Raw genomic sequence first — 27346 nt, 5'->3', positions numbered from 1 at the left:
CAAGAATCGAACCTTGAGGTACACCATATTTGATACACCTCAAAGAGGATTTTACATTTCTTAATTGGTTGAAATTATTTATATGATTAATTTCCACATATTGTAATCTGTTTTCAAGGTAAGATTGAAACCAATTTAAAGCATTGTTAGCAAAACCAAAACTTTTTAAAATTGAAATTAATGTTGAATGGCAGACACTATCAAATGCTTTACTAATATCCATAAACACCCTGACAGTGCTCTCACCCTTATCAATAGCATCAATTATAGTTTCTATCAAATCAATTGTTGCAGTGACAACAGATTTACCGGGCCTGAATCCATGTTGCTCAGTATCAAATAAGCTATTATTTTCTAAGAAATTCATTAATCGTGAATGCATGGCACGCTCATAGATTTTTGATAAGCATGGCAAAATAGATAATGGTCTGTAATTAGAAGGGTCCTTATTTCTACCAGATTTATGTAATGTTTTAATTTTAGAGATTTTTAATTTACTTGGAAATATTCCTGAAATTAAAGAAGAGTTGATTAAATGAGCCAATGGTTTAGCTAAAACATCTTTAGCACTTTTTGAAACAGGCATAGGAATTTCATCAAAACCACAAGTAAACTTGTTTTCAAAAGAAGAAAGAATCTTGTCTACTTCAGCTTCATCAACAGGCTTTAAATAAAATTTTACTGAATTTGCAGGATTTGAGATTGCACCAAGAGCTCCCAAAGACAAGTCCCCAATCCTATCTACCAAACTTACAAAATGATCATTAAATATTTCGCATATATCATCGGGTTCAGTGTATTCAAAGTTGCCAATTTTTAATTGGATTTCATTTTCACGTACTCGGTTTCTGTTTAGTTCCCTATTAATAATATTCCAAGTAGTTTTTGAGACATTACTGGCATTTCTTATATTGCTTTCGATATAATGTCGTTTAGCACTATTTAATTGGGCTGCGTAGCTTCTTTTCAGGTCTTTTAGCTTTTTTATTAAAAACTTATCCTTATTTACCCTAATTTCTCGGCTTAATAGTATTATTTCATCTTTAGCTAACTTAAGTTCCTGAGTTATCCAATTTTAGCGAATTTCCCTATAGGGAAGTAGCTATTACCGTAGGTGGCACAGTAAGACCTAGACCCGGGACCGATTTACTTTTTCATTTTGATGTCCCCAGAGGCCAAAAACACCATTCGTTCAAATTTTTATATATGTATATATATATATATATATATATATACGTCCGTGAACGCGATAACTTGAGTAATTTTTGTCCGATTTTGATGAAATTTTGTTTAAAGGTGTAAAGCGGGATAAACTTGAATGAGTTCGCGAACCAGCACAATCGGACCATGGGAACGGGGCTTTACAGGGGGTTTTATGGGGTAAAAATTTGTTTTTCTCACTTTTGACCCTCAAAACACAAAATTTCCCGATTTCTCTTTAGACCTTTTTAAAGAGATTAAAAAAACAAATAATTTAGTATATAAAAGTATTTTTGTTCGATTGTTAGTAATGGAGAAAATTAAAAAAATTGTAAATTCAAAATTCCTATGTTATTCTTATGGAGAATATTGTCAAATGTTGTAGTTTGCTTGTTTATGGATATATTTTGATCAAATTTGGCAAATTTATTTATTTTGTACTAAGCTATCAATATTTATTAAAAAACACACTTTGTTAGTTTCCTTGTAGCAGCAAACCTAGGTACTCGTTAAACCTAATGTTATTAAAATATATTTAACTGAAAATCAATTCAGACAAATGGAAATTCGCTTAGTCGGCAGGTTTGCTGCGGCGGGGGTATTTTTATTTTGAACAGGCACGAGACTTTAACTTAAGAAAGCAACTATCAAAATAAAACATAAGGATATTAAAAAATACATCATATTTTTCCTCTACAGTCGCTAAATATAAATCAGTCCACGTTTCCTGTGCAAGATAATTTTTGAATTTGGTTAAATTTTCAGGAAGGAATTTTCTACTAGATTTAATAGTAGGTTTGTTAAACTTTTGTTTAGAAGAGATGTCCCGAATTTCTAAGAGTTGAGCGTCATGATCAGAGAGCTCAGTTATTAGGCCTGATACTAAAAGATTGTTTTTAGGAATTGTAGTAAATATATTATCAATACCACTTTCACCCTCTAATGTTATTCTAGTAGGAAAGTCTACCAAATATTGCATATTATATTCATTTAAAATATTATTGAATATCTGATAGCCCTTGGAAAACTTAACATTAATATTAATGTCTCCAGCCACAATTACTCTTTCATATTTTTCAAAAATAAGGCCTAACAAACTATTTAATTTTTCAAGAAAAATATTTTCGTATACAGATCCTGGAGTTCTATACAAACCAACCAATAAAAATATGAAATCATTAACTCTCGCCTCAATCATACAACATTCAAAATACTTATCCTTAACCAAATTTTCAACTGCAGGAATTATAATTTTTTTACTTTAATATGGTTACAGTCAAGAGAAAGAATCATAACACCTCCACCTAAGTAGGTTTTCCTACAGTAATAGCTTACAACATTATAGTTAGAAATGTGTGCAAAATTAATTTCATCATTATTGAGCTTGTGTTCACTAAGAATAACAAAATGGGGCTTTAGTTTGTCTAAAATGATTTCAAGGAATAAAGTACGAGATGAAAAATGCTGGATATTTTGATAGAGAATTAAAACGTTAGAGGAATGTTTGTTTGTTACAATAGGAGAGGAGGGGTTATTTTTGAACATTTTCACATTATTTACAGTACTATCTTTACACCTCAAACAGTCATTTGGCAAAAAAGATACATTTTCAGAGATGTCTAGTGGGTTTTCAAAATCCAAATTCATAAAAGTTTGACTTTCCAGTCGTTTTTTGTTAGTTAAATGAACATCATCCATGTTATTTTGACTATTATTTATGTGTATTTCATTATCAATTGAATGTATCTTTTTTGACAATAATTATTTCCTATCTATAAAAAATCATTCTCATTGCTGCCAGAAATGGGAGTCTTTGGCAGATCATTATTACCCTGGGTATCACTTGTACTCTGCTTTTCACTACCACTTTTGCACTTGATATTTTCACTATGCTGTAACTGGTAGTGTGATGGGGTGAGTGGAGGGAAGGTGTTGAGGCTGGCCAGGGCCTATTTCATGATTATGTTATTATTGTTTGTAAGTTTACTCAAAAAGTATATATTTAACATCGTAAGAAATAAGTTACTTTCACTAATTTTACTTTTTATAACCTATACACCAAATCACCCAAAAAAACCTAGTAGGCGTACTAAGTAACAACTTTTATTGAAATAAACACAAAAACATGCAATAACAACTAACTGACCTTTAAGAACTCTTAGCGGTTGGCCACAAGACACATGCAGCGCATTAGATGTTTGGACCACCGGCTGCAGTCGGCCATCACGCAGCTACATTCAACGTGTTAATTGATTTGAACATTTATGAAGAGTACCATAACCTTATTTTCTTAGGTCATAGATTTTTCTTTTTTCATGCTCTTTCATATGTCACAAGGGGTACTTTGCTATTAAAAAAATTATCAAGTTCCGGGGAAGGGGGGGGAAATATCTCGCAAATTTATGAACCGATTTTTAATTTTTTTTCATCAAACATTTTCTTTTTTCATGCTCTTTCATTTAATATGTCACAAGGGGTACCTTGCTATTTAAAAAAAATAAGTTGAGGGCAGGGGGGAAAGGGGGGGAATGTGAATGTAACGTTGAATTCAAAACAATTGGGCCCCCTACTTCAATAGATGATTCCCGCAAACTGCATATTTCTATCTATTGCGGTTTTTACATAAATAAAGATGCAAGTTTTTAAAAAAACACCCTGTATAGAAGAGCCTTTTCAGATGTCTAGTGTGTGTTTATTCTCATCAGATGCCCGAGGTCATCCGGTGTTGGTTTTATTGTGTTACGTACATGGCCATTTTCCAGGAAGCTCCTGTGTCATTCATAAAGTGCCTTTTGAAAACTTTCTTTGCACTTGAATCATTGACTCATGTTTCCAAAACTCCATAACACAAGATGATTTTTTGGAATCAACGCTTTTCAAATTGACTGTAATGGAAATAAACAACATTAGGAAATAATTGTCAATCAGCTGATAGAACAGTGAAATTCAATTCTTTGTTCTTCAATACCACGTAAATCATAGGCCTACTTCATTGCAATAAATATTCTGCTCTGTCATTTTGAAACGCCCCTGTATCTAAACAATGGTACCGAGTAATTTGCAAACATTTGTTTACTAGACCCGAAGGCTATGCTGCGGTCACTTTTCTCTGCTCCACTCACGCTAGGAAGATGTTCCCTTGTTGGGATGAGCCGGCAATAAAAGCGACTTTTGACATAACTGTGGCTGCTCCAGTGATCTCTCGTACTGTCATTTCCAACATGGTAGGTAACACTGTAAACGTCGTGTATGTTTTGTGTTTGTTGCAGGGGCGAGGAAGAGAGGTACGCGGCCGTCACGCAGTTTGAGTCGACGGACGCTCGGAGGTGCTTCCCTTGTTGGGACGAGCCTGCAATAAAAGCCACTTTTGACATAACCCTCGCCGTACCACAACAGAAAGTTGCCTTGTCCAATATGGTGAGCTGGTATCTATATAATCTTTGATCCTTTATTACTGAAAAACATAAATCTAACAGAGATATCTGTAACCTGGAATCCAAGTTTGACAATTTGGGGAGATACGTGTTGCAGAGACTGCAAGACACGCTCCTTGGCGCTAGCCTACTGCGCATTGGAATTGTTAGACTTGACTATTTCTAATGCCAATGACGATGTCCTTAACCAAACCATACACGTCTAAGAGGTGCATTCTGACTCATAACGTTGTTTTTGAACTCAGGACAGTCAGAATTATTTAATTTGTTTAAAAAATTCATCTTTTTCACATTGGATAGAGTAATAGACATTTACATTAGTAGGCTTACTAATAACAATAACATTTCTGCTGCATGGCTAAATTAATCTGTGAATTAAATTCAACATAAAATATTGTGCATAAAATATTTCAAACCATGTTTCGTCTTTTTAGTTTTGAAATAAATTTTGTTTTGCCAATGAGTTATTTTGTCTTTTAGCCAGAAATTGAAGACAGGATTGAAGGAGAGGAGAGAATTGTTAAGTTTGGAACGACCCCGATAATGTCGACTTATCTAGTAGCAGTGGTCGTTGGAGACTTTGACTACATAGAAGACACTTCGAGTGACGGAGTCAAAGTGAGAGTTTATACCCCAGTGGGGAAGAAGGAGCAAGGAAGGTTTGCTCTGCATGTTGCCACTAAGGTAAGCAACATTAACATACAGCAAAGCCCCAAAGGTAGACTGCATTTTTGCTGAATTGGCCATAATGAGTGACTCAAATCCATCCAAAGTAATCAGTTGATGGGTAGATTATTTGTGAGTTACTCATTTGATCATGCATTGTGTTATTTTTAACCTAAACTTCTATGTCTAATATGGATATTTCTTCTTCATAAGATGAGGGGGAAAATCTTTAAAAATACTCATAGTTAAATTGATAGATAATCCTGGCAGCTTAAAGGGTAAGATACGATAACTGTACTTAAATGTTAACTAAACTGTTGACTAGGGGTTTTCATAGTAAAAATTGCATGTCTAGGCCTAGTGTTGAAATTGAAAGTGATTTTATTTTCATAAGGAAAAACTTTGCTAACAAAGTTACAAATTTTTTTTTTTTAATATTTCAGTCTTATTTTATAACCTTGAATACAATGCGCCAATTTTTTAATTCCATTTATGCTTTAAAATCTTACATACGGCATATTCTAATGATTCTTTATTGTAGCAAACCTAATAAAGTATAGCACATTAGTTTGTTCACGCTTTAGTTTGTGTCGATTCTAAAATCTTATTTCCTTTTTCATAAACCTCTTTAATACAAAACAGGAGAGTAAATACACAGAAATTATGTTTTACTGTGTAGGCCTAGGCAAATATTCACTGCTAAGTTCATCAGTGATTAAATATGAGTTTTAGTACCAGCCCAAGTCCGCTTCAACCCAGTGAACCATGAATTATTGTGATCAAAATATTTTCATTTAAAACTTTGCTGCTACAGGGGTATTTTTTCCCATGTCAATGCCAGTGGTATTTTTATATAGAGTGTTATTCAAACACATTTGGGAAAGCCGTCCTAAACTCTTATGATTAGGGGGTGCGCCGGAAATAGACTCCCCTCTATGCATTGTATAAGGTGAGAGTGTTGTATTGTTTAATTAAAAAATGTTTAGGCCTATTTACATAATAAACTTGTTTGTAGGTGTTGCCATATTACAAGGACTACTTCAACATCGCTTACCCTCTGCCAAAGATGGACCTGATTGCCATTTCTGATTTTTCTGCTGGTAAATATTTATTTTCCTCCTGGAAACTATTAACTTAATTATACTGTTGGGTATCTTACCAATTCAGACTAATAAAAAAAATATGTTTAAGAAGGTGTTATTGAATCTGCTTTAGTTATTCTTAAAACACGCTAAGTTTTAATTAAATACATCGACAATAATTAGCTAGCAAATGTTTCTCCATAAATATCACAATTTATGTTTTTCCTACAGTACATTAAACTTACAATTAATTAATATGCAAATTGAACTTTTAAAATATACGTAAAACATATGTATAGTGCTCACCTCTGAATCTGGAGGTCTTGGGTTTTATCCCAAGCGTAGTGTATCTAGAACGTAGACCCAAGTTTCATTTATCAATGTGCTATCAATTAATAATGCCATCTAACAAAAGTTTGACATTAATGACATTACAGTAGAACCTTTTTAATCCGAACCCCCGTAGTCCGAACGTCCACTAATCAGAACGCCTCATTGCTGTACTCTATACACAGTACAGTGGTTCTTTATTGTATACTGTATTTTTTTATATACACAACGTAATTGTTTCCATTGTAATGTACAGTACTGTTTATTCACTATGTTTACTACTGTATTAAATTAATACTGTATTTTACTTTATAAAGCATTTTTCAATTTTCCCAAAACAATTAACATCTATTTTAGCTATTGTTATGTAACAACAACAATATGTTCTGTAATCTGAATTATTCACTAGTCCGAACAACCTGCGGTCCTAATTAGTTAGGATTAAGGAGGTTCCACTGTATATAGTAACAAGACCATTGTTTTGCCTGTTCCCCTACAAAAATTTAAAAGTGCCAATGAGGTAGAAAAATACAAATTTAAGAAATATGTGTCATATCCTTTTGCTTCAACATAGCATAGTAGTTTTTTTTTTCTGGTAAAGGCTTAAACAAAGTTGTAACAATCAAAGGATCACGGTAGCTTGGACTTGTGTTTTTTTATCAACTTAACTTGGTATCTGAACAAATATTTTTGGAGCTGATGACCCTTCAACAGCGGTTTAACATAATCTGAGATTACAACTCCTTTACAGAACGCATTACAGATTTTCAGTATTCTGCCTTAGTTTTATCTGTTGTGTTTTCTGTTTCTAGGAGCCATGGAGAACTGGGGTCTAGTGACGTACAGGGAGGTCTGTCTATTGGTAGACCCAGAGAATACTTCCACTGTTCGTAAACAGTTCATCGCTTTAGTCGTCGGACATGAGTTGGCTCATCAGTGGTTTGGTAAATATCCAAGTGTGAGACTTCTTAGCATTACAATTGTGCTCAGTAAGGTTTGATTGAATTTGGATTAAAGTTTATAGGCCTACTTATCTAAATTCAAGCCTACAAGGTAATTTCATTTTTGTGTAGTCACGAATCACTTAACATATAAATAAGAGGTTAACTTACCTTAGTATCGTTTTGTGACTCTTAATACCTCCTCTAAGAGCGGATGACGCCTACAATGTAATACACACACGTACACGACAAGTGATTAAATAAAATAAGCTAAATAAAATTTTTTTTCAACAGTTGTCATACAAAGTGGTTGTTTGTTTTACTTTGCTCACTACTATTCCTCTCACCTTGTGTTTGTTTCCCAGGCAACCTAGTTACTATGGAGTGGTGGACTCACTTGTGGCTCAACGAAGGTTACGCCTCATTTGTTGAGTTCCTTTGTGTCGCCCATCTGTTCCCAGAGTACGACATTTGGACACAGTTTGTCACCGACATGTACATACCTGCGCTCCAACTGGACTGTCTCAATAACTCTCATCCTATTGAGGTTTGTTGACTCCTTGGAAATCACGGCAAAAGTGATAATTTCTCACTCGGGTTTTCTTTGCAGATGTGTTCTGCAATAATTGCAACAAACAATTCAATTCAATTCAATTCAAATTATCTTTATTCATCAAGTACATTAGAAATATATACATGAATAGTGTCACAAAGTATATCAACAAGTTGATAATTATACTGTGAATATGAATATATAGTGAAAATTTCTTCCTCTAACAGGATTTTACATTCTTGCAGGTTCCTGTTGGTCACCCAAATGAAATTGAAGAGATTTTTGATGACATCTCTTATAACAAAGGAGCCTCTGTTATCAGAATGCTTTATCACTACATTGGAGGTGAAGTATGTACAAAATTGTATTTTGAACTCATAATCTACCATTATTAGTAGGCCTAATACACTAGTGATCTTCGAAACCGAAAATTTTGAATTTTGAAACGTAAACAAAAACTTAACCAAAGAAATCTTGTAAACCTAATTAACGTGATTGTAACCTGATGTACCTGTTTAATGAAATAATGTGTGTCTCAATGTAAAATTGATGATCCATTTATTTATTTATTTTATTAAATTCTTTAAATTTAGCTCAGGATTCATCAACCATGTAAATGGAATATTAACTGTAGGCTATAATGTGTATGGGAAAAAATTTTCTAAAACATTCATTAACATAGCCTAGTTAAATAAACATCGTCGATATTTAGTGGTCATGTTTTATTTCAATGACTAGAGTCATGTTGATCATATTGCTAATCATGTCCACCGTCTAAAACTTCAATAATGAGAAAATTAGATTTTTTTCCATGTAAAGTCTGTTATTTTTACTATACCAATATTTTAAATTGTTTGAATTTAGGTACAACATAAACTGTTTAGTCACGTTCAATCGTGGTCCAATTGTAAACATCATGGAGACTTATTCTTCCATGATTGTAGGGAGATAATAAATTTCCGATTGCTCAATCTTTGCAGACACTTACAATCGCTAGAATAAAGGTTGTGCTCAATTTTTGGACTTGATGGTCACTTACTCAAGCTTTTAAGCGAGCCACTTGCACATCCCTGCTTAAGAGTGTAAAACCTCAAATTGTTTATGGCTTAGGAACCATCCACAAGCATACAAGGGCTACGAACGATCTAGGTGTTTTTGTGCCTGTGCAACCTAATGTTTAAACAATGAAAGGGATTTCCTTTCTGTCTTCCTTCCTTCATTCTTTTCTTTCCTCCTTACTTTCTTCTTTCTTCATATATCTTTTTCTTATTTCCTCCCTACCTCTCCTCCCTCTGTTGTGTATTCTATTCTTCACAACATTATCTTCATTTGTAGGACTTCCGTAAGGGCATGCACCTGTACCTGACGAGGCATCAGTATGGCAACACGTTTACTGAGGACCTGTGGGCTGCGCTGGAGGAAGCCAGCAAGAAGCCGGTGGGTGACGTCATGTCTACATGGACCAAACAGATGGGCTTCCCTGTCATCTCTGTTGAGGTTGTGGGACAGGAAGGCAACTCTCGCACATTCAAAGTGTCTCAGGTCAAGTTCAGAGCCGATCCGAACCAGGCACAGCCAGGTGAGTGGAAATATAATTATCTGTATAGTTGGAGAACTTGTGTTGTGAAGAAAGCCAAGCCACTGTTTAAAAGGTCTGAAGCAACTAAGGTTAAACATGGGCGGAGAGAGGAGGCGGTATTAACATGTGCATGATGTGTTTTCCATGGTATTGGCCCACCGCTGTCAGTCTTTTGCCTGCAGATCATGGAGAGTCTGAAACAAGCCAATCAGCACACAAGGAATTTTACTCATACTTGGTGTGGGCCATAATTGACTTTTAAACAAAGTTTTTTTTTTATGACGAGACTAATCATCCCAACGGGAGAACCCAGCTACAATAGTAGTGAATGAAGTAAAAGTGACATTGGTCTTGGATTTTAAATAGCTTGCTTGGCTCTGACAAGACCTCGGTGGAAACCTTAATTAATGGTCAACCTTTTATTTCATTTTTGAGGTGTTGCCTTCAGGATTACTTAACAATATTATAGAGCATGGATAACTTTTTGTTGCCATTGTAATCCTTGGTCGTCTGGATGGCGACCGGTTTCAACACTCAAGGTGTCATTGTCAAGCCTTAAGACGTGTTGTCACTCCTAGGAGGTCGTCATAAAGTCTTTAAAAATATACACGATTCACAAGTAAACATTTTAACTAGGGGTGTGCGAATAGTGATTTTCAACCTCGAGCCGAGCCGAGCCGAGCTTTTTAAAAAATTTTCGAGCTCGAGCTTTTTCGAGCCGAGCTTTTCCTAGCGTTACCTACCTTATCTAAGTTATTAAACTTTTTTTCTTAAAAAGTGCATAATAATAATAATGTTCTGTCAATTTTTAAATAAACACAATGTTATTTTAATATGTTTAAAAACATTGAGAATTGTCAAGACATCAAATAGTAGATAATCACGATAAGAACTGAACTGAACTAAATTAAGATGCAAGAAATAAAAGGATATCGATTGAAGGCCTGACGAGATATGCAGTGCAGACTGAGACAATCAGATTGTCTTTCATAACAGTAACGTTCTGTTATTTAATGGCAAATAAATATTCTTGATTCTTCTTGATTCTTGAACAGAACAGCGACGCGACATTGAATGATGACAAAACAACTAGCAACTCGATTACATAATGTATATTGTAACTACTATGAATATTTAATTCTATTTTGTATAAATAAATACAAAATAAATTGTAAAACACGTGATTATTCTTTTTGTTTTCCATGCACAAAATATTTTTGTTTTATGAATCGTATTAATCAAAAAAAGAATATGGTTGGTTTGGATCCAAAAAGGTGGAGAGACAAGTAAAAAGTAAACTTATATATTAAAAAAGATATAATTGACATAGAGGAAATAGACCAAAACACTAAAATTAATAGAATAACACACAAAGTAAACAAGAAATGAAATAAAGTACACGATGATTTAATACTGTCACTCAATTTTGTTATCTAGAAGGGTCAGGGAACTAATCAATAAATAGCCAAAACCAGTTTCCTCCCCTTCACACAGTCTCACCACCCCCCTCCCCCCCTAAGCCGGGAGGCCCAACACTGTACTTTGTCCTTGAAACACCCTTGCATCTAAAACAATAAACCCTTACACCCGTGTTGCTGTTTTGACAACAGGTTTATGAATGCGATCACTATTTTTAATTTTCCAGAATTAACTATTTCTATTAATTAACGACTTTATAACTGTGTAAAAGGTGTGTATCCCTGAATTAATAAATTGCATTCTACACTTATTCACTGCCAAACATAATTCAGTAGAACCTTGATGAACTGAGAATTACACTAGCCTACATAACTTCATTACCCCAAGTATAATACCAAGATAATTTTTATAATTGTATTTGAATCGTATAATCTTAGTTTGTTAAAAATGGATTGTATGTTCAACAATAATTGCAGTCCATTATTGTTAAGCAGTCTGGTCCCAAATTATTGTTTTTGATTTTGAAACATCACAGTTCATTTGACAAAATTATAGTTGAAGCAGCCTAATGTCAAGTCGCTTGTGACATAGTTTGTTTACAAGCTTTCTCCAGACCACGGGGGAGGGGAGGGTCTGATAAGCCGTCTATTGTTCACCCCCAAGAAGGTCCGACCCTCATTAGTGCCGCTCGGCTGCACTCAGTGGGGAATCCAATACCACAAATCAATCTTTTAAATGAATACAAATGTTTGGTAATAATTGTTTTATTAATATTCACCTTGAAATTTCAATAAATTTGGTGTAAAATTTGACAAAAATCGGCCATTTTGACCGATTATTAAAATACAGTACCAAATACCAATAAAGTAGTACATTCATTGGTAATTAAATAATAGGTAAAAATTAACCGATTTTCGTCAAGTTTTACCCCCCTGCTGTGCGCTATGTCACAAAAGCTGATAACGACATGGGTGATTAGTAACCATGGCAACTTGTTGAATGCGTGATGAAGGGAAACCCAAGAAATATAAGAACAAAGAGAAAGAATAACGTGTTATCTTTATACCTTTTTTACAATCTCCGTTATTGTTATCTTTATGTAAGATTTTATGATTTTGTTTTATAGGTTTACAAAATAATTCTTTTTAACTACGGGAATATCAATTTATAATTTATCAACGTGCTTCTCTTCCGAAACAGCAATACCGGATGCATAATAAAGGTCGATGACCTAAAATATCACGATTGTGCAATATTGTATTTTGATGTTGAAATTACAATCACAACAAAAGTTTGTATATATCCATGGTCCCTATAGTTTAATCATTTAATATGTACACAATCAATGCTAAATAATCGTGGTTAGTTCTAACTTTATTTTTTATTATTCAAAGTTTCTACACAGTAAGACAATCCAAAGTCAAACCGGGCAATGAATACCTGAAACACAACGTATCTTGTCCTGTGATTGGAATACCACTCGCCGGCCAGTCCTTTAGGTTTAGGGAAGTAGTGCAAGTCTATATATAGCTTCAAGGTCTTACCCACCCCTTCCCCCTCCGGTCCTACTTGACTCACTATACCCGCGCTCCTTTCGAGGTCATTGCCCAACCCCTCCCACCCTTCTATTGTGTTGCCTTTCTATTGTTTCTTTTCTCACTTTTTTTTGGGAAACATTAAATGTATTGTTTACGTAACTTCACAGTAGTAGGCTAGATTTTTCTACTTTGAATTTGAAACAGTACTGTAAAAAAAACTATTACGCAGCGCCCCTAGTATCAAGAGGGAGACAAGCACGAGTTGACTTTCATTTGACCATGGTAGTTCTTTTCTGCTTTATGTCCGTTCGTTCCAGACGAATCTAATCGTAAAGCAAAACAGCCGATAAGGACTAAACTAGTTATCAGTATTGCATCATACGGCTTCTTTGCCGTTTGCTGTTAGGTCGTTGGAAACGTATTGCTGTAATTTTGTCCTGGGAAACTAATGGTGGCTATGGAGATTTAGTTTTCTGTCCAAAACGTCAAAATATATTGTCTATCCGAAAAAGCCGGATATATAACGGATAGTGTCGGATATTGAATTTGGGCCCGGTTACCCGATTTTTCAGATATCCGTACACCCCTACTTTTAAACAAAATAAAATAGGTACAAAATTGTGTGACCAGTCAAACTTTATAAACAAACATTTTATTCTATAAAATATAGATGGTAAATAGGGGTTGGTAGGGAATAAAATACAAAACAGATTAATTAATTATTTTGATAAACATTAGAAAGGTTATGGGTTTGATTGAACTAAAATAACCGCAGGGAATCTTATAAGTAGAAAAGTCGTCAACCACAATCTGTTTAATCAGTACATTGTTAGAGAGAGAGAGAGAGAGAGAGAGAGAGAGAGGGAGAACGATTATCTGGTCACTTATGCGGCTATACGCTCGTCCTGAAGTATACTTGTGGGACTATTGGTCCTTCTGGGGATATCCCAATAAGGACCAGGCCTTTTTTTTGGCTGGAATGGATTATTTGTTCAAAATAATGCATAAATTGCCCACTTTCAACGCAAAACGAAAATATCCCCACATGGCACCTTATGATCCTTACACTTAGTTCGCCTTTGCGGCCACCAGAGCTGCGCTGATGCCGGTTTTCTCTCTCCGAAAAGAGAGTAAAGCTTTGGTCCTTATGGGGATACGAGGCCTGATTGGTCCTTTTTGAATTTAGAGAGAGAACTGTACCTCATGATCAACTGTGGGGATATAAGAGAATATCTGCGGTCCCTATGAGGATGTCAATTCTGATTGGTTCGTTTAAATTTTAGAGAGAGAATTTTACCAAATGGTACATTGTGGGGATGGTTTGTGTCTTCAGTGCCAGACATGACACTCTTTGAGAAGCACGTGGCTGTAATTGTGTACAGTTATTGTTCTCTGAGTTCGTTGTGCTGCTGCTGAACAGACATCATGAAGCGTGGCGTGGTGTAAAAATCCAAATTTTTACGCATAATTACTATTTTATTAAACCTTTTATATAACTGAAAAACTGAATGGATAATATATTTCTGTCCTTTAAAATCATTATTGGTATATAATTATTATTGGTATATTATTAGAGCTTAAAGAAAAACGTCCAATCTATCTAAAATATACATAAAAAATTTGTTTTTTTTCTGTACATTGCTCAGAATAATATATTTTTAGGTTATTTTTACGTTTTATATATTATGAAATGAAAAAACTAAATAAAAAACTTTTATTTATCCCAAGAATAATAAACTAAAACAGAGAGTAGCTATACAGCATTAGAGTACAACCTTTTTAAGATAAAATTTTCCTTACTTTGCCTAAATTTGACTAAGGGCACACACTAAAATTGGGAAGATTAAAGAAGCAGAAACGAGTCTTATCTCTTTATTTCTGTCCGTCTGTCTGTCTGCTGTCCGTCTGTAACACTCAAGATGGCATTTTACGCTATCCTTTCCAGGAAAACGAGAGTACCTATCAAGATCCAAGTCATTTTAATGTATTCACTGGATTGGCGAGAGTGTCTTTAGCCATTAATATATGGCCTCACTACTTTGTAAATAAAATTACTGACGTTCAAAAATGCAGTTTTGTGTGATTTTTGTTAAGTTTTCGTCCAATTTTTATCACATAATCATCTATGAAATAACGAACAGCTGTTCGGATCAAGATTATTTTTCTAGCTGTCATTAATATGTTTACAAATGTTGTTTACAAATACCGTAACCATTTTCGATTACATTTTAAAAGCAAATCCCAACCAAGTGAGATTAAAAACGTTTTTCTTGCATAACCGATTTAATTAATCGCAAGTGCAATAAAGTAGTGTGTAAATGAAATTAAATAACTAGGCATCATCCAGGTCAGGAACCAGAGATTCTTTTTGTATAAGATTGTTCTTGAGTTTTTATAACCAGAAAGAAGACCTTGAATCAGTTTTGTTTACGGCTGGGAAACTAATTTATTAATGATCGACACCAATAAATTAGAAACAAGGTTTCCATTCATTGACGGCGCTTCAATGAGTGTAAAGTAAAAAATCACAACTGCAGTTGGTGATTGTAACTGAGGTTTACGGATGATGCTAAACTCGATTTTCCAATTTGTCACTTTTTGTTCCTATACCATTGACTTTAATAGTCAATAGTTCATACTCACCGTGTGATGCAATCGCTGGACCATACAGCCAATAGGCCCATAGCCCATCCCTTGGGTACGTACACCTACCCAATTATTCATAACAAACTTTTTGACGACGATCCTTGATAACCGGTACTTTTCCCTAGAATACACGGCCTACCTACTTAAGAAATACAATTACAAACGTCCAAAAACCCAACGTTGTGTGATTTTTGTCACGTTTCCTTCTAATGTTAATAAATATATCAATCATTGTTTAGAGAATACGTAATCTATTAAATGACAAAAAGTTTTTTGTATAAGGTTGTTTTTTTTTTCAAACTGACACCGATAAGTTTACTTAAAAGTTGTTTACAAATAAAGCAATTAATGGGAAATAACATTGATTGCCGATAACCTTTTACGAGAAAATCCAGAACCAATAAGAGATCAATAACCTTGATTAACGCATATAGGGTAATTGGTCTATTTAATATTATTTTTTTTTTTACTGTAAACGTTAGTTTTTGGTTCTGGTTCTTTTGCCTTGGACGCATTGGTAGCTGAATTATGCAAATATTTGTTATGCAGATATCTGAAACTATGCGAACCAACTGCTGTTCTTAATATAAGAAGGTTTCAACTAAGATAAGATCCCCGTACGTAGAACGGGCACAAAGCTAGTAAAACATAAACGGAGCAAAGTTTTTAATTTTAAAAGTATTTGAACTCCATTGAATCTCCAACACAACACAATTTTACGAGCTACATTCTACATGGGGACAAGAGTTTTATATGTATTGTATTTTTTGCCACAAGCACGAGGCCTCTTTCAGGCCTCGATCAGCCGTAGCCTATTGTAGTAAACAAAAACCAGCATTAAATTACTTCTAATGCTATTCTTATGGAGAACAATTTACGTCATATGTAATTTTGTGTTAAAATTTTGGGAATTTCACTATTTTTTGCCGTCTCGGTATTGTGACCTTTAATTTGAGCCCTCTCCCGTCATTCTAGGACTTCTCAGTCGCCTACAATTTTGACGCAAATAATCGGCTTACGTAATAAATATATTGTCTAGAGAATTTTTCAATAGGCACAACCATTGTAATGTTGATATTTATTTGCCGTCATATTTTTGTAATTTTCGTTATCAAATTTGTTATGTAATGTACACTGCAATCGGAGTGTCGTTATTACCGCGAGTCACGACGGACGATGTTATGACAATTCGGAATTTTTAACTATCATTTTTAACTGATCCATAATGCCAGTTTAAACATGTTGGTATTCTCTGTCGTTTTTCATAGTCCTCCAATGTATGATTCGTTAATGAATTTATACACCAACAGTAATGTTTAAACTATCACATTAGTTGTGTTTTCTGTGTTGTATTATGTTTTGGTTTATTTATAATGCCAGTTTAAACATGTTGGTATTATCTGTCGTATTTAGTGGTGCTGCATTGTATGAGTTGAATTTGTTTATGAATTTAAAAACCCAATGTAATGTTTACTGTTATTTACAAAGGTTTTTTGGCTTATTGCCTTAGGGTTTTATGATTTATATGTTTTATGTTTGTATGGCCATTTTCTACCACTACCATTTTAGGTTTTATTCTAAACGTGTCTTTTAGAGGAGAGAATTATTTCTTCTTACATTAAGCAATAATCGCCTCGGTCCTCAAGATGTTTTTGGGGCTTGTCAAACGATGAAATATACAAACAGTTCACAACAAACATGCGTAACGTTTTACTAACCCCAAAAGACATCTGAATAATTAATGTGAGCGTTGCCCAATACAGACAAGAAACACTACGTTATTAAGGTTATTGTTTTGTGCCCTTAGATTTTTTTAAAGTTATTATTTATACAGTTTAATAATTGAAACTTAATTCTTCTGTTAAATTTCTACCGGTAAATTCTATAGTTACTTTATGAAGGGCTACACCGAAAATTTTTACTTATTTTTACTATAGTAAGATGATTATACTTTATTCCCAATTTTTAGGTTAAGTTCAATTTACATTACTGTATTGTTTGTCAGTATATTTTCATGCCACAGTGTTTAAGTAATTTATTTAATAATATACTACACTATTTGTACTATATATTATACTTAATTAATAATGTAATTTTTGAAACAATAATGATTTTTGAAAGAAACTGTTTTATTTTAATCCTTAGAGAGTAATCTGGTAATATATCAATCATTATCAACATGTTTTCAGACGGTTTGAATAAACAGTCTAGTTACCTTGTATTTTTCATGATGTCGTATTTGTCTATGCAGTTTAACAAATTACTTCAAAAACAAAAGAAGTTAACGACATAAACCAGTAAATTACATAAGTATAAAAAGTAGTTGATGATTATTGTTTTAATATTAAAAACGTAATTATATATTTCAAAATTTGACGTAGTATAAATATTTATTATTAAATCCAGTTTTTTATGTTTATTGAATGTTGCAATATTAATTATAAAAACTGTTATAACTCTAGTTACAGCTACTGCTATACACTCCATAGTAATAAAAAAGGCCATTCTTTGCTATACTGGAAAAAATAGACACTTAAATTTATTAGAAACAAGAATAGATAAATCAAGTAATGTTACTTTTGAAGCCATCAAAAATTGAACTTTTAGGCCCTCACGCCATCTAGAATTAGCAACACCACAAAAATTCTTTCCAGCTGGTTCGATGTGAGTTTCCTGCAAAAATATCCACAGAAATATGGGTTGCAGAAAAAAGCACCTGATGGTGTCTTGTTGCGTGTGCTCCCTATCTCCGCGTTCCACCACCTCCGAACCCAAATCTGTCCCGCCACCTCCGAATTCTTGAGTGACCCTTATAATCCCGTCACTGCCTGCGTTGGTAGTCACGGCTGCGAAGCCCCGTGGATGGGAGATTTAATGAAAATTTAACCCGTGGGTTAGGTTAGGTTAGGTTACAGTGCGTTCAAACAGCCGTGGCACCTGATGGATTGGGAGACCCCAAGGGTCTTTATGGAGTCTCCTAATCGGTCAGGTGCCACGGCTGTTTGAACGCACTGTAGGTTAGGTTAGGTTAAGTTAGGACGGAAAGTCTTAACGCAAATAGTAACCAAGGATTATCGGGGTCACTCTGAAATTCGGAGATGGCGGGACACGGAGGTGGCGGGACTCGGAGATAGCGGGAGGTAACCTCTTGGTGGGATGACTGGGATTGCTGTGTTGCAAGCTCGAAGACCATATATTTCCTTCTTTGGAGGCGGCCATGCTTGAATGCGAGCCTATTGTAATCGTTTAATTACAACAAGTAAAGATCGTCCAAAGTAAGATTTTCAAAGATATTATATTAAGTTTATTATTAAGTTAGTTTTGGAAGTACGATATCATCAACAAGTTAAGCTCAACACCACAATGAATGATAACACTATGCTGCGGTATCAACTTGAAGTGACGACTTTTATGAATAGCATTATATCACTACCTGAGACAGGGATCTCACATGGTGCGTATTTTAACCTGCATATGAAATTATATAATATCAACATAAAAATGATGAAAATATGTTACTATTGAAAAAATTGTATGCACATTAGAATACATTTATCCGAAATTTTATAAAACTTAAAATTAAATCTTCAGTTATAACGTTGTCTAAGGAATATAAGAATATATTCCAGGTAAAGTGGTGTCAACATTTGCCTCACATAAATAATATCAATGACGGGGGTACGGACATGAATATTCATGTATGTATACATGGTATTTTTTTTTTTTTTTATTTAAACCATTGCTTATACTTATACAAAGTCAAAGTCATCTTTATTGTCACATAACGTTTTTTCAAATGCTCTGGCACAGCCGACATTGTCAAACTATACTAAGATAAACTAGCTTATTGGTAAAAATAAATACATAGCAAAAAAAAACAAACAATACACATTGATTTGTCTTTGAGAAACAGATCTATACTATAATAATTCTTTTCCAACAAAAACTTAACAATGTTTCCTTAAAAGATACTAATCCTATTATCGATTCGTAGAACCCATGCAAATAGTTAAAACATCTTTTACCCATATAAGAAGGTGTCCTTTCCACAACATTTAATCTGTGTATAGGATATTGAAAATCTTTATTAAATCTAGTGTTATAATTGTGCCAATTATTTTCACTGAGGGGTTTTTCGAAATTTGATTTCACATACAATAAACATTTAAGAATATACAAATTAGGGACGGTTAGAATTTTTAGTTCTTTAAAAAGTTGTTTGCAAGAATGTTTTACGGGTTTGAAAGACATTATTCTAAGTATTCTTTTATGAAGTTTAAAAAGTTGATACGAATCAGAGGTGACGCCCCAAAGCTCTATTCCATACTGTAAAATTGATGAAAATAAAGCGTGATAAATCATTAGTCTAGTGTTTAAATCATTTCTTAAGACCATTCAATTAATTATATTACCCTTAAACATTTAGCATGAACTGTTTTTACGTGTCCTCCTAATTTCATTCTCATACCTCCACAAAACCCTCTGAGATATCGCCGTAAAGTCCTCTCTTACAGTCCCACAAATCCCTCTCTTATATCCATTGAAAGTTACTTGATATCCTATTTCACCGTCTAACATTCTCAAAAACTATTTATAGGCCTACATAACCCCACAAATATCTATCTTGTATATCTCCACAAGATCCGCTCTCATATCCTCATAACGCCCTCTCTTGTGTCTCCTGGATAATCACCATCGCACAAACCCAAGTAACTGTAGAACTATCAACTCTTTTCTCATATCGCCATAAAGTCCTCTCTTATATTCCCACAAGTCCCCCTCATATATCCTCACAAAACCCTCTCATTTATCCCCACATGCCCCTCTCTCATATCCTTATAAATTCCTCTCTTATATCCCCACATGCTCCTCTCTTATATCCTTATAAATTCCTCTCTTATATCCCCACATATCCCTCTCACATATCCTCACTATGCCCTCTCTTACAATGACCGTTATATCCTCTGAATGTTCTCTCTTATATCCCCACTAATTCCTCTCACATATCCTCGTAAATCCTCTCTCATTGTGACCGTTATAGCCCCACAAGGACAAAAATCGGCACTTGGTAAATGGACGAATTTTTGAGAGAGGGCCACAAAAAACAACTGCTAAAATTTTATCTAACAATCTTCTCTCACTAGATTCTTTCTAACACTAAAAATGGGAGAGTTCCCACAAGTGACCATACAAACAAGTATCCCCGCAAAGCACCAGATGCTGGACAGAGAGAGAGAAAGAGAGATAGCAGATAGGGGCGTTTGATAAGGAATCTGAAAAAGTAAACAAACAAGGAACAACGGCATGACGATACTCGTTTACAGCCTTATTGTGTCGCCCACTACATTTGCACACGTGACCACTTTTTGTTTCTTCCTTATCTTTCATCGGTCCCAAAATAGAATTCCTGAAATAGTTTGTTGGTATAATCTCCCCTCCCACACAAGGCGCAGTGCTCAGTGCGCACAGGGTTGTCACGGCAACCATGTGTCGTCATAGCGACGAGCCAATCACGCACTCGCACTGCGTTGTATATTACGATACGAATAGCTGTGTTAGATAAAGTGTTTTTTTAGTTTTGACTTAGTATTAAAAGCTCGGCTCGAACTTCGAGCTTTTTCAAAATGCCTCGAGCCGAGCCGAATAATGAAAAGCTCGACCAAAAAGCTCGAAGATTCGAGTACTCGCACACCCCTAATTTTAACGAATAAATAATACCGTGTGGCCATACAAGAACACTTATTATCACGGCGCAGTTGATGGTTCAGGGTGTAGCCTAGACTCAGTCTAGTGTAGTCTAGACCTACACCCTAAACCATCAACCGTAAGTTACTGGGGTAAGTTATTGCTGATGAGGTTTCTGAGTTTGTTACCATATAAGATGCTCAATCGGTTTCTCTCATTTGTAGACAACTCGCTGTGGCTTGTTCCGATCAGTTTTGCCAAGTCAAACTCTCCTTCAGAGTCCTGCTTCACCACCATATTGAGAGAAAAAGAACTCACAGTTACACTGCAAGATGTCTTTCCTACAGACTGGGTAAGTTGTTGAATGTTTTGATGATATGTTCGAAGTTGATGTTGAGTTTTTGTTTAGGGACTAATAAAACACGTTTTAAAATGCCACCGATATTTTAAAAGTACCTATTATTTATAGGCTTATTTATAGGGGTAGGGTGATTTAGGTGTAGGGTTATTTATAGGCTAATGTTACATGCAACGTCACATGATAATTTTATAACATCGGTTTCTCTGTCTACGGCGTTATGCTGTGGCATATTTTTAAATAACGTGCTTTTTGTGGATTGTTGTTTAGCTATTGCTCAATATAAGTTAGAAAAGGTTTGAATGATTTTTGCTGTGATTTTTTGAAATTTAATCTTAAATACCGCAAATTCACCTAGAAAATATAATCGTAGGCCTATTCAAAATTTCATAGACAAAATTTGCATGCGGTTTTTATATTTCCTGCAAAATTTGTCGCATTAAAAAAACAATGAAATAAAAATCATCAACATATTTATTTAACATTAATTCCAGTGTAAGAAAACCCATAGATATTGTACAATACACAACTAACTACAACCTTTATTACTATTTTTGCAGGTAAAGCTGAATCCAGGCACAGTTGGCTACTATCGGACCAAATATCCTGCCTCAATGTTGGAACAGTTCAAACCATCCATACAAGACAAGACCATGCCTCCTTTAGACAGGCTGGGGCTGCTGGACGATCTCTTTGCTCTAGTAACAATCATTTGATTACTAGATCTAACTAAATAGTGATTTTTAGAGAACATTTTTGATTTTATAGTTCTGAACCAATAAAATCAGAAACGCCCATCACTATTTAATATGAAACTATATAAACAGTTTTATGGCAGTAGGCTTTCCAAGATAAGATAAAATGTTAAATGGGTTTGGTATTGCATAGTGACCCTAGTAAATAAAGTGGCTGACAAAACGATTATCGTGATAATAAAATATTAATGGGATCGTAATTGCATAATTACTCTAGTCATCATGAAAGTCACAAAAGTAAAAACCAGTAAAAACCTTCAACTAACCTATCTCTATTATTTGTTGGGTACTTTCAACAAATAATACAGAGGCCACTCTTAGACAGCGCTGCGGCTGTTGTGTTAGGTTGGGTTATCATAAATTTTTTATGACTCATCTGGTATCGTTCGATTCATAACAAAACGAGGAAAGTCCTACAAATATATTTATGATAACACAACCGCCGCAGCGCCCTGTAAAATAAGTGGCCTCTGTATAATACGAAAGTACTATTTTTATGTAAGATAATGTGATTAAGAAATTTTCAAAGTGATTATTTATATTCTGTAATCTTAAGGTACAAGCAGGACAAACACAATCTGTTGAAGCGTTAAAACTTATGGAAGCCATGGACCAAGAAGACAACTACACAGTTTGGTTAGTGTATTGAATATGGCTATTTTATTTATATATTATAGCTCATTAATTATAAAAATAATATAATAGATCTGTCATGTACGTGATGGATTGTTGTTTTTATAAATTAATCAAAGCTGGGCTTCACTGGCTCAGCTCTTTGGATTCAGCTGTGTGGAAGAAATATATCTCATGGTTTGGCTTCAGTTTTGATTTGAATACAAATTACCGGAAGTCAACTTACTGATGGTTTTTACTCCTTCAATTATCTTTGGAGAACCCATTCTATGTATTAGATTGCCAAATGCCAAAATAGCTTTCCCAATTAACTATTTACTACATTGGACGGCTTTGTGGCTTAGTAAGATTTTAAAAAGCCTCAACTTTTACTGAGTCCTGTTGTTTTAGGTGCACAATTGCCAATTGTCTAGGAAAACTGCAAGTTCTTCTGTCCAATACTGACTTTGAAGACAAATTTAAACTCTATGGACTTGGACTTCTAAAGAACATTGGACCGAAACTTGGATGGGAGGCGAAACCCAAGGAGAGTAAGTAAAACTTCTGAATTAAAATTGCTTAGCGTCTCTGCAATAGTGCTATGAATACACACAAGTCTATATTACATACTAGCAGAGTACCCGTCCTTCGTACGGGGTTGGCATATAAGTATAAAATGTTTTTTGCAGATATACTCAAGCTTTGCGTTTGCAATGAGGGAGGACATAGTTTGATAAAATTTACTTCTTTAAATTTACAGTATTCTATAGTATTACACATCTACCATAGACATAATTGTTCTACCACTTCACCTAAACAATAGAGAAAAATAAAGTATCAAAGATTTGCAAAATATAACAAAATATTCATGAAGTTAATAACATAAACATAACTCTAAACAATCCTACTTTGACGGTTAGTTCTCATTGCGTATCACAGTTTTTTGGTGCTGCTTAGTTCAAATTAGCTGTCTTCATAAATGCAAAATAAATATAGTGCTGCACCCTGTTGGTAAACCTTATAACTTTTTAATGCTTTTGTATATAATAGAACCAACTTTTTTGTTGAAACAGCTGACTAAATTCTTTAATTCTCTTTGAGAATACTCATAAGGTTAACATAGGGAACTACAGAGCCACTGGGGCAGAGCCAGAGCCCGAAAGGATTTTTGGGATAAGAATATGCCTATATATTAATCGGGAATGTGAGCTATCAACATGCCAAATTCCAACCCAATCCGTCCAGTAGTTAATGCGTGATAGAACTTCAAACAAACAAACACACAAACTTTCACATTTATAATATTAGTAAGATAAGATAAGTGGAAATGGAAAGGTCCGGAAACTTTGGGAAATTTTCATGAAAAATATATTCCGGATCAGAATATATCAGTTGCTGGTTCCTTTGGCGATTGGTAGGAATTGAACCTGGGTTCCCAGGGACTCCTGCGCTGTCAATAGCTTCATTGTTGAACATTTACTTGTCTACTCAGGTCATCTGGATACACTGTTGCGATCGCTGGTGCTTAACAGATTGGCCTCGTATGGAGACCAGGCTGTGATAGCCGAGAGCAAGGCAAGGTTCGCTCGCCACCTCAGCGGAGAAAGCCCCATCCCTCCGGACCTGCGTGGCGTCGTCTACAGAGCCGTACTGTCCGAAGGTGGCCAGGAAGTGTACGACACGATGATCAAGGTAACTAAACTGTATTGGGTGTATTGGGTATTTTTGTAAAATTTTTAAAGTAAGACCTTTTCTGTTAATTCACTACCACCACGGGTTTTTTCATGGTTAAATGTCATAATCATCCATAATCTTATTTAGGGTTTTATTAGAGTCCAGGCTTAACCTAAAACTTCAATTACAGTAGAACGTCAATAATCCGGACTTCAAAAATCCGGACCGTCAATAATCCGGATTTGCTACCTTGACAATTAAAATATGTACACAGTAACAATGGACTGATGCGTTGCGTGCGTGGCTCGTTATTGCACTTGCGCGGGAGCGCTGGGGGCGGGAGTGTGGTGTGCAGGAACGGGAGGGGAGGGGTGTCTGAAGGTCACAGCAACAAACAACCACTATCTATCGGGCGGCCATTTTATGTCTAGTCTACTGTAGTTGTAGTTCCCCTCGCAACTGAATGTTGTAAACACTGTGTCGTCTGCTTTTAGTTATTGTTTTTGCAGTTAAAAGCGTACATCAGTATCGTTGGTTGATCATAATGTTGTGTGTCCGTGTTAACTGTTTGTGCTCATTTTGTGGCTTATAGAAGTTAGGCCTATTGTTTGACTGTACTGTATTAGTACTGTATTGTCGATCATTTATTGCGTGCCTGTGTTTACTGTACATGAACTGTCTTGTTTTCTTTGTTTATTATTTTTTGTTACAGTTTAAATCAAGTGCAGTACTGAACTAATTAAAGTTTTTTCTTGTATTTACCTACTGCTATTGTTTATATAGGTAAATTCTCAGGGTTTTGTTAACATATAACAGTTTTTTAGTTTTAAGGCTTGAAAATCCGGATTTGATTATAATCTGGATGGGGTCCGGTCCCAATTAAATTATCGACGTTCTACTGTAGGTATTGTTACATACATTTAATATTGTGGTAGTATTTGAAGGCAAAATAGTTCAATAAGGACAATTTCAATAGTACAAATAAACATTTAAGGACCATACCAATAAAGGATGGTTTTGTTCTTGAAAAAACATCTGTATGTACATCTTGTACCTGTACGTTACATGCCAATAAATATCATTCATATGACTTAGATTTTATTCTTTCGCACCTGAAATGTCCCGCAATATTACATTTATGGGCAAAAACTTGAAAACAGGACAATTGCTGTCCCCAGCATTTGAAAAAAATTATACTTACCTACATTAATAAATCTTATATTTTTTGAAAGTTTGGTCTTTGTAGTTCATAAATATAATGTTTTTAAGTCTGAAATTAATTTATATAATTAATTATTACTAGAAGAGAAATTTGGGGACAGGTTTTTGTGTAATGTGGGTCACACACAAAATCCTAAGTTTTGACACAGTTAGCTTGAAAGAATTATGATAATTATGATTCCATTAGCTTTTTAGGTTACCAAATAACAGTCAAGTGTGAAAAATATAATAGTTTATGAATATATTTGATGTTAAAAGCTCAAATAAAACTGTAATAAATTTGTGGACATGATTTCAGGATCTCTCTTTTTCCTTTATCCAACACACAATACTTATTATAGGTTGTTTTTTGGTTTTTTTCAAATAATTTACTTATAAGTACAATTTCCAATTATAAAACGACCATTTGAATTAGTGGTTTTTATTATATGGCAACAAAAACTTTGTGACCCACCATTACAAGAGTGACCCAAATTACAGCTAATGTAGGTCACGTGACTGACATTACATGTAATGCAGGTAACAAATTTTCAGCTGGATCCATTAACTAACATCACAACAGAGGTGTCAGCAATTTGTTAATTACAGTAATGCATAATATTAGTAACGCTGTGTCACCTTTTGATTTTATCGTCTGCTAATGATAGGTCACATCAGACTGAGCGAGGTTCGTAATTTTCTCGCTAATCTCGCAGCCAAACTCTGGCCGCCCAGATTGTCATATAGTCTCCACAATCGGAATATTTATCATAAAGAAAATAAATATAAGCAATCACCAATCATATCGTGGGTTACTGGAAAAAAAAAATTCTCGACATTGAAATCTCATAAGAGAAGTAATTTGGGTCACAAAATGTACGAAAAGTAATGCTGGTCACACCTCAGATCCTCAGATTTTGTGACCGACATTAGCGTGACCGATATTAGCATTTTTACTCTCGTCATTGACTAAAACGAAACATGGTGGCATAGTTCCCTTTGCAAGCTATTATGTTTGATTTAATATTTGTTTTACTTATATTTTCTTAGTTTTCAATAACTTATTCACCTTATTGTCACAGTTATCAAGGGTACCGAGCATTACGCAAAAACTTAACGCTAACAAAACAGGTTTTAAAAAACGACTTACCTGTTAACCTGCAAAGCCTGGAGTCACATCGCGTCTGACCTACCACACCCACATCTAACAAGGAACCGAGAGAGGGCGAAGTCTTGTTCCACCCGAAGTCGAGAAGGTTCAATGACCCGACGAGAACCGGTCCCAACCCTCGAACCCAGCATTACGTTCCCGGCTGGGGACGCGACTTTTAACGCCCGCTATTGCCGTTATATTTAATTAAAAAGTCCGTTTGATGTATTTTTATAATCTTTTAACATTATTCATCAATTTAAAACCAAATATTACAACAATATCGTCTTAATACTACTGAAGAGGTAGGGTTATTGTATCCAACTTCTAATCTTGGGGACAGGGTTTTTGCATTAAATGTAGACAACATGAACTTTTTAAACACACTTTTCTTTATTAAATACAACAAAAACAAATACAAATTACACATTTTTATATAAAGTAAAGTATGATAAATTATTTAAAACCATTAGAAGTAAGAAATACATGACAGAAGAGAGATAATTAGCTGGGGACAGCAATTG

General features: G+C 34.6%; 1 protein-coding gene across 2 annotated transcripts in view; it reads left to right on the top strand.

Moving 5' to 3' along the window:
- The window catches only part of LOC129002202 (puromycin-sensitive aminopeptidase-like), a 56148-nt gene that overhangs the window by 15818 nt on the left and 12984 nt on the right, over nucleotides 1-27346 (top strand). The window contains exons 3-14 of one of the 2 annotated variants that reach the window (XM_054429840.1): nucleotides 4470-4617; nucleotides 5115-5318; nucleotides 6316-6400; nucleotides 7525-7656; nucleotides 8019-8200; nucleotides 8452-8556; nucleotides 9542-9785; nucleotides 21298-21425; nucleotides 21992-22132; nucleotides 22743-22822; nucleotides 23210-23349; nucleotides 24291-24490. In XM_054429840.1, coding sequence (XP_054285815.1) covers nucleotides 4470-4617; nucleotides 5115-5318; nucleotides 6316-6400; nucleotides 7525-7656; nucleotides 8019-8200; nucleotides 8452-8556; nucleotides 9542-9785; nucleotides 21298-21425; nucleotides 21992-22132; nucleotides 22743-22822; nucleotides 23210-23349; nucleotides 24291-24490 — 1789 coding nt within the window. Of the gene's footprint in view, nucleotides 1-4279; nucleotides 4425-4469; nucleotides 4618-5114; nucleotides 5319-6315; nucleotides 6401-7524; nucleotides 7657-8018; nucleotides 8201-8451; nucleotides 8557-9541; nucleotides 9786-21297; nucleotides 21426-21991; nucleotides 22133-22742; nucleotides 22823-23209; nucleotides 23350-24290; nucleotides 24491-27346 lie in introns of both variants that reach the window. The other variant, XM_054429841.1, reaches the window with a different exon arrangement.

The sequence above is a fragment of the Macrosteles quadrilineatus genome, unplaced genomic scaffold, assembly GCF_028750875.1.
Source record: "Macrosteles quadrilineatus isolate MER2022 unplaced genomic scaffold, UCM_ALF_1.0 Scaffold_9__3_contigs__length_116548681, whole genome shotgun sequence".
NCBI lineage: Eukaryota > Metazoa > Arthropoda > Insecta > Hemiptera > Cicadellidae > Macrosteles > Macrosteles quadrilineatus.
The sequence above is the reverse complement of the archived record's forward strand: the minus strand, read 5'-3'. Positions and strand labels throughout refer to the sequence as shown.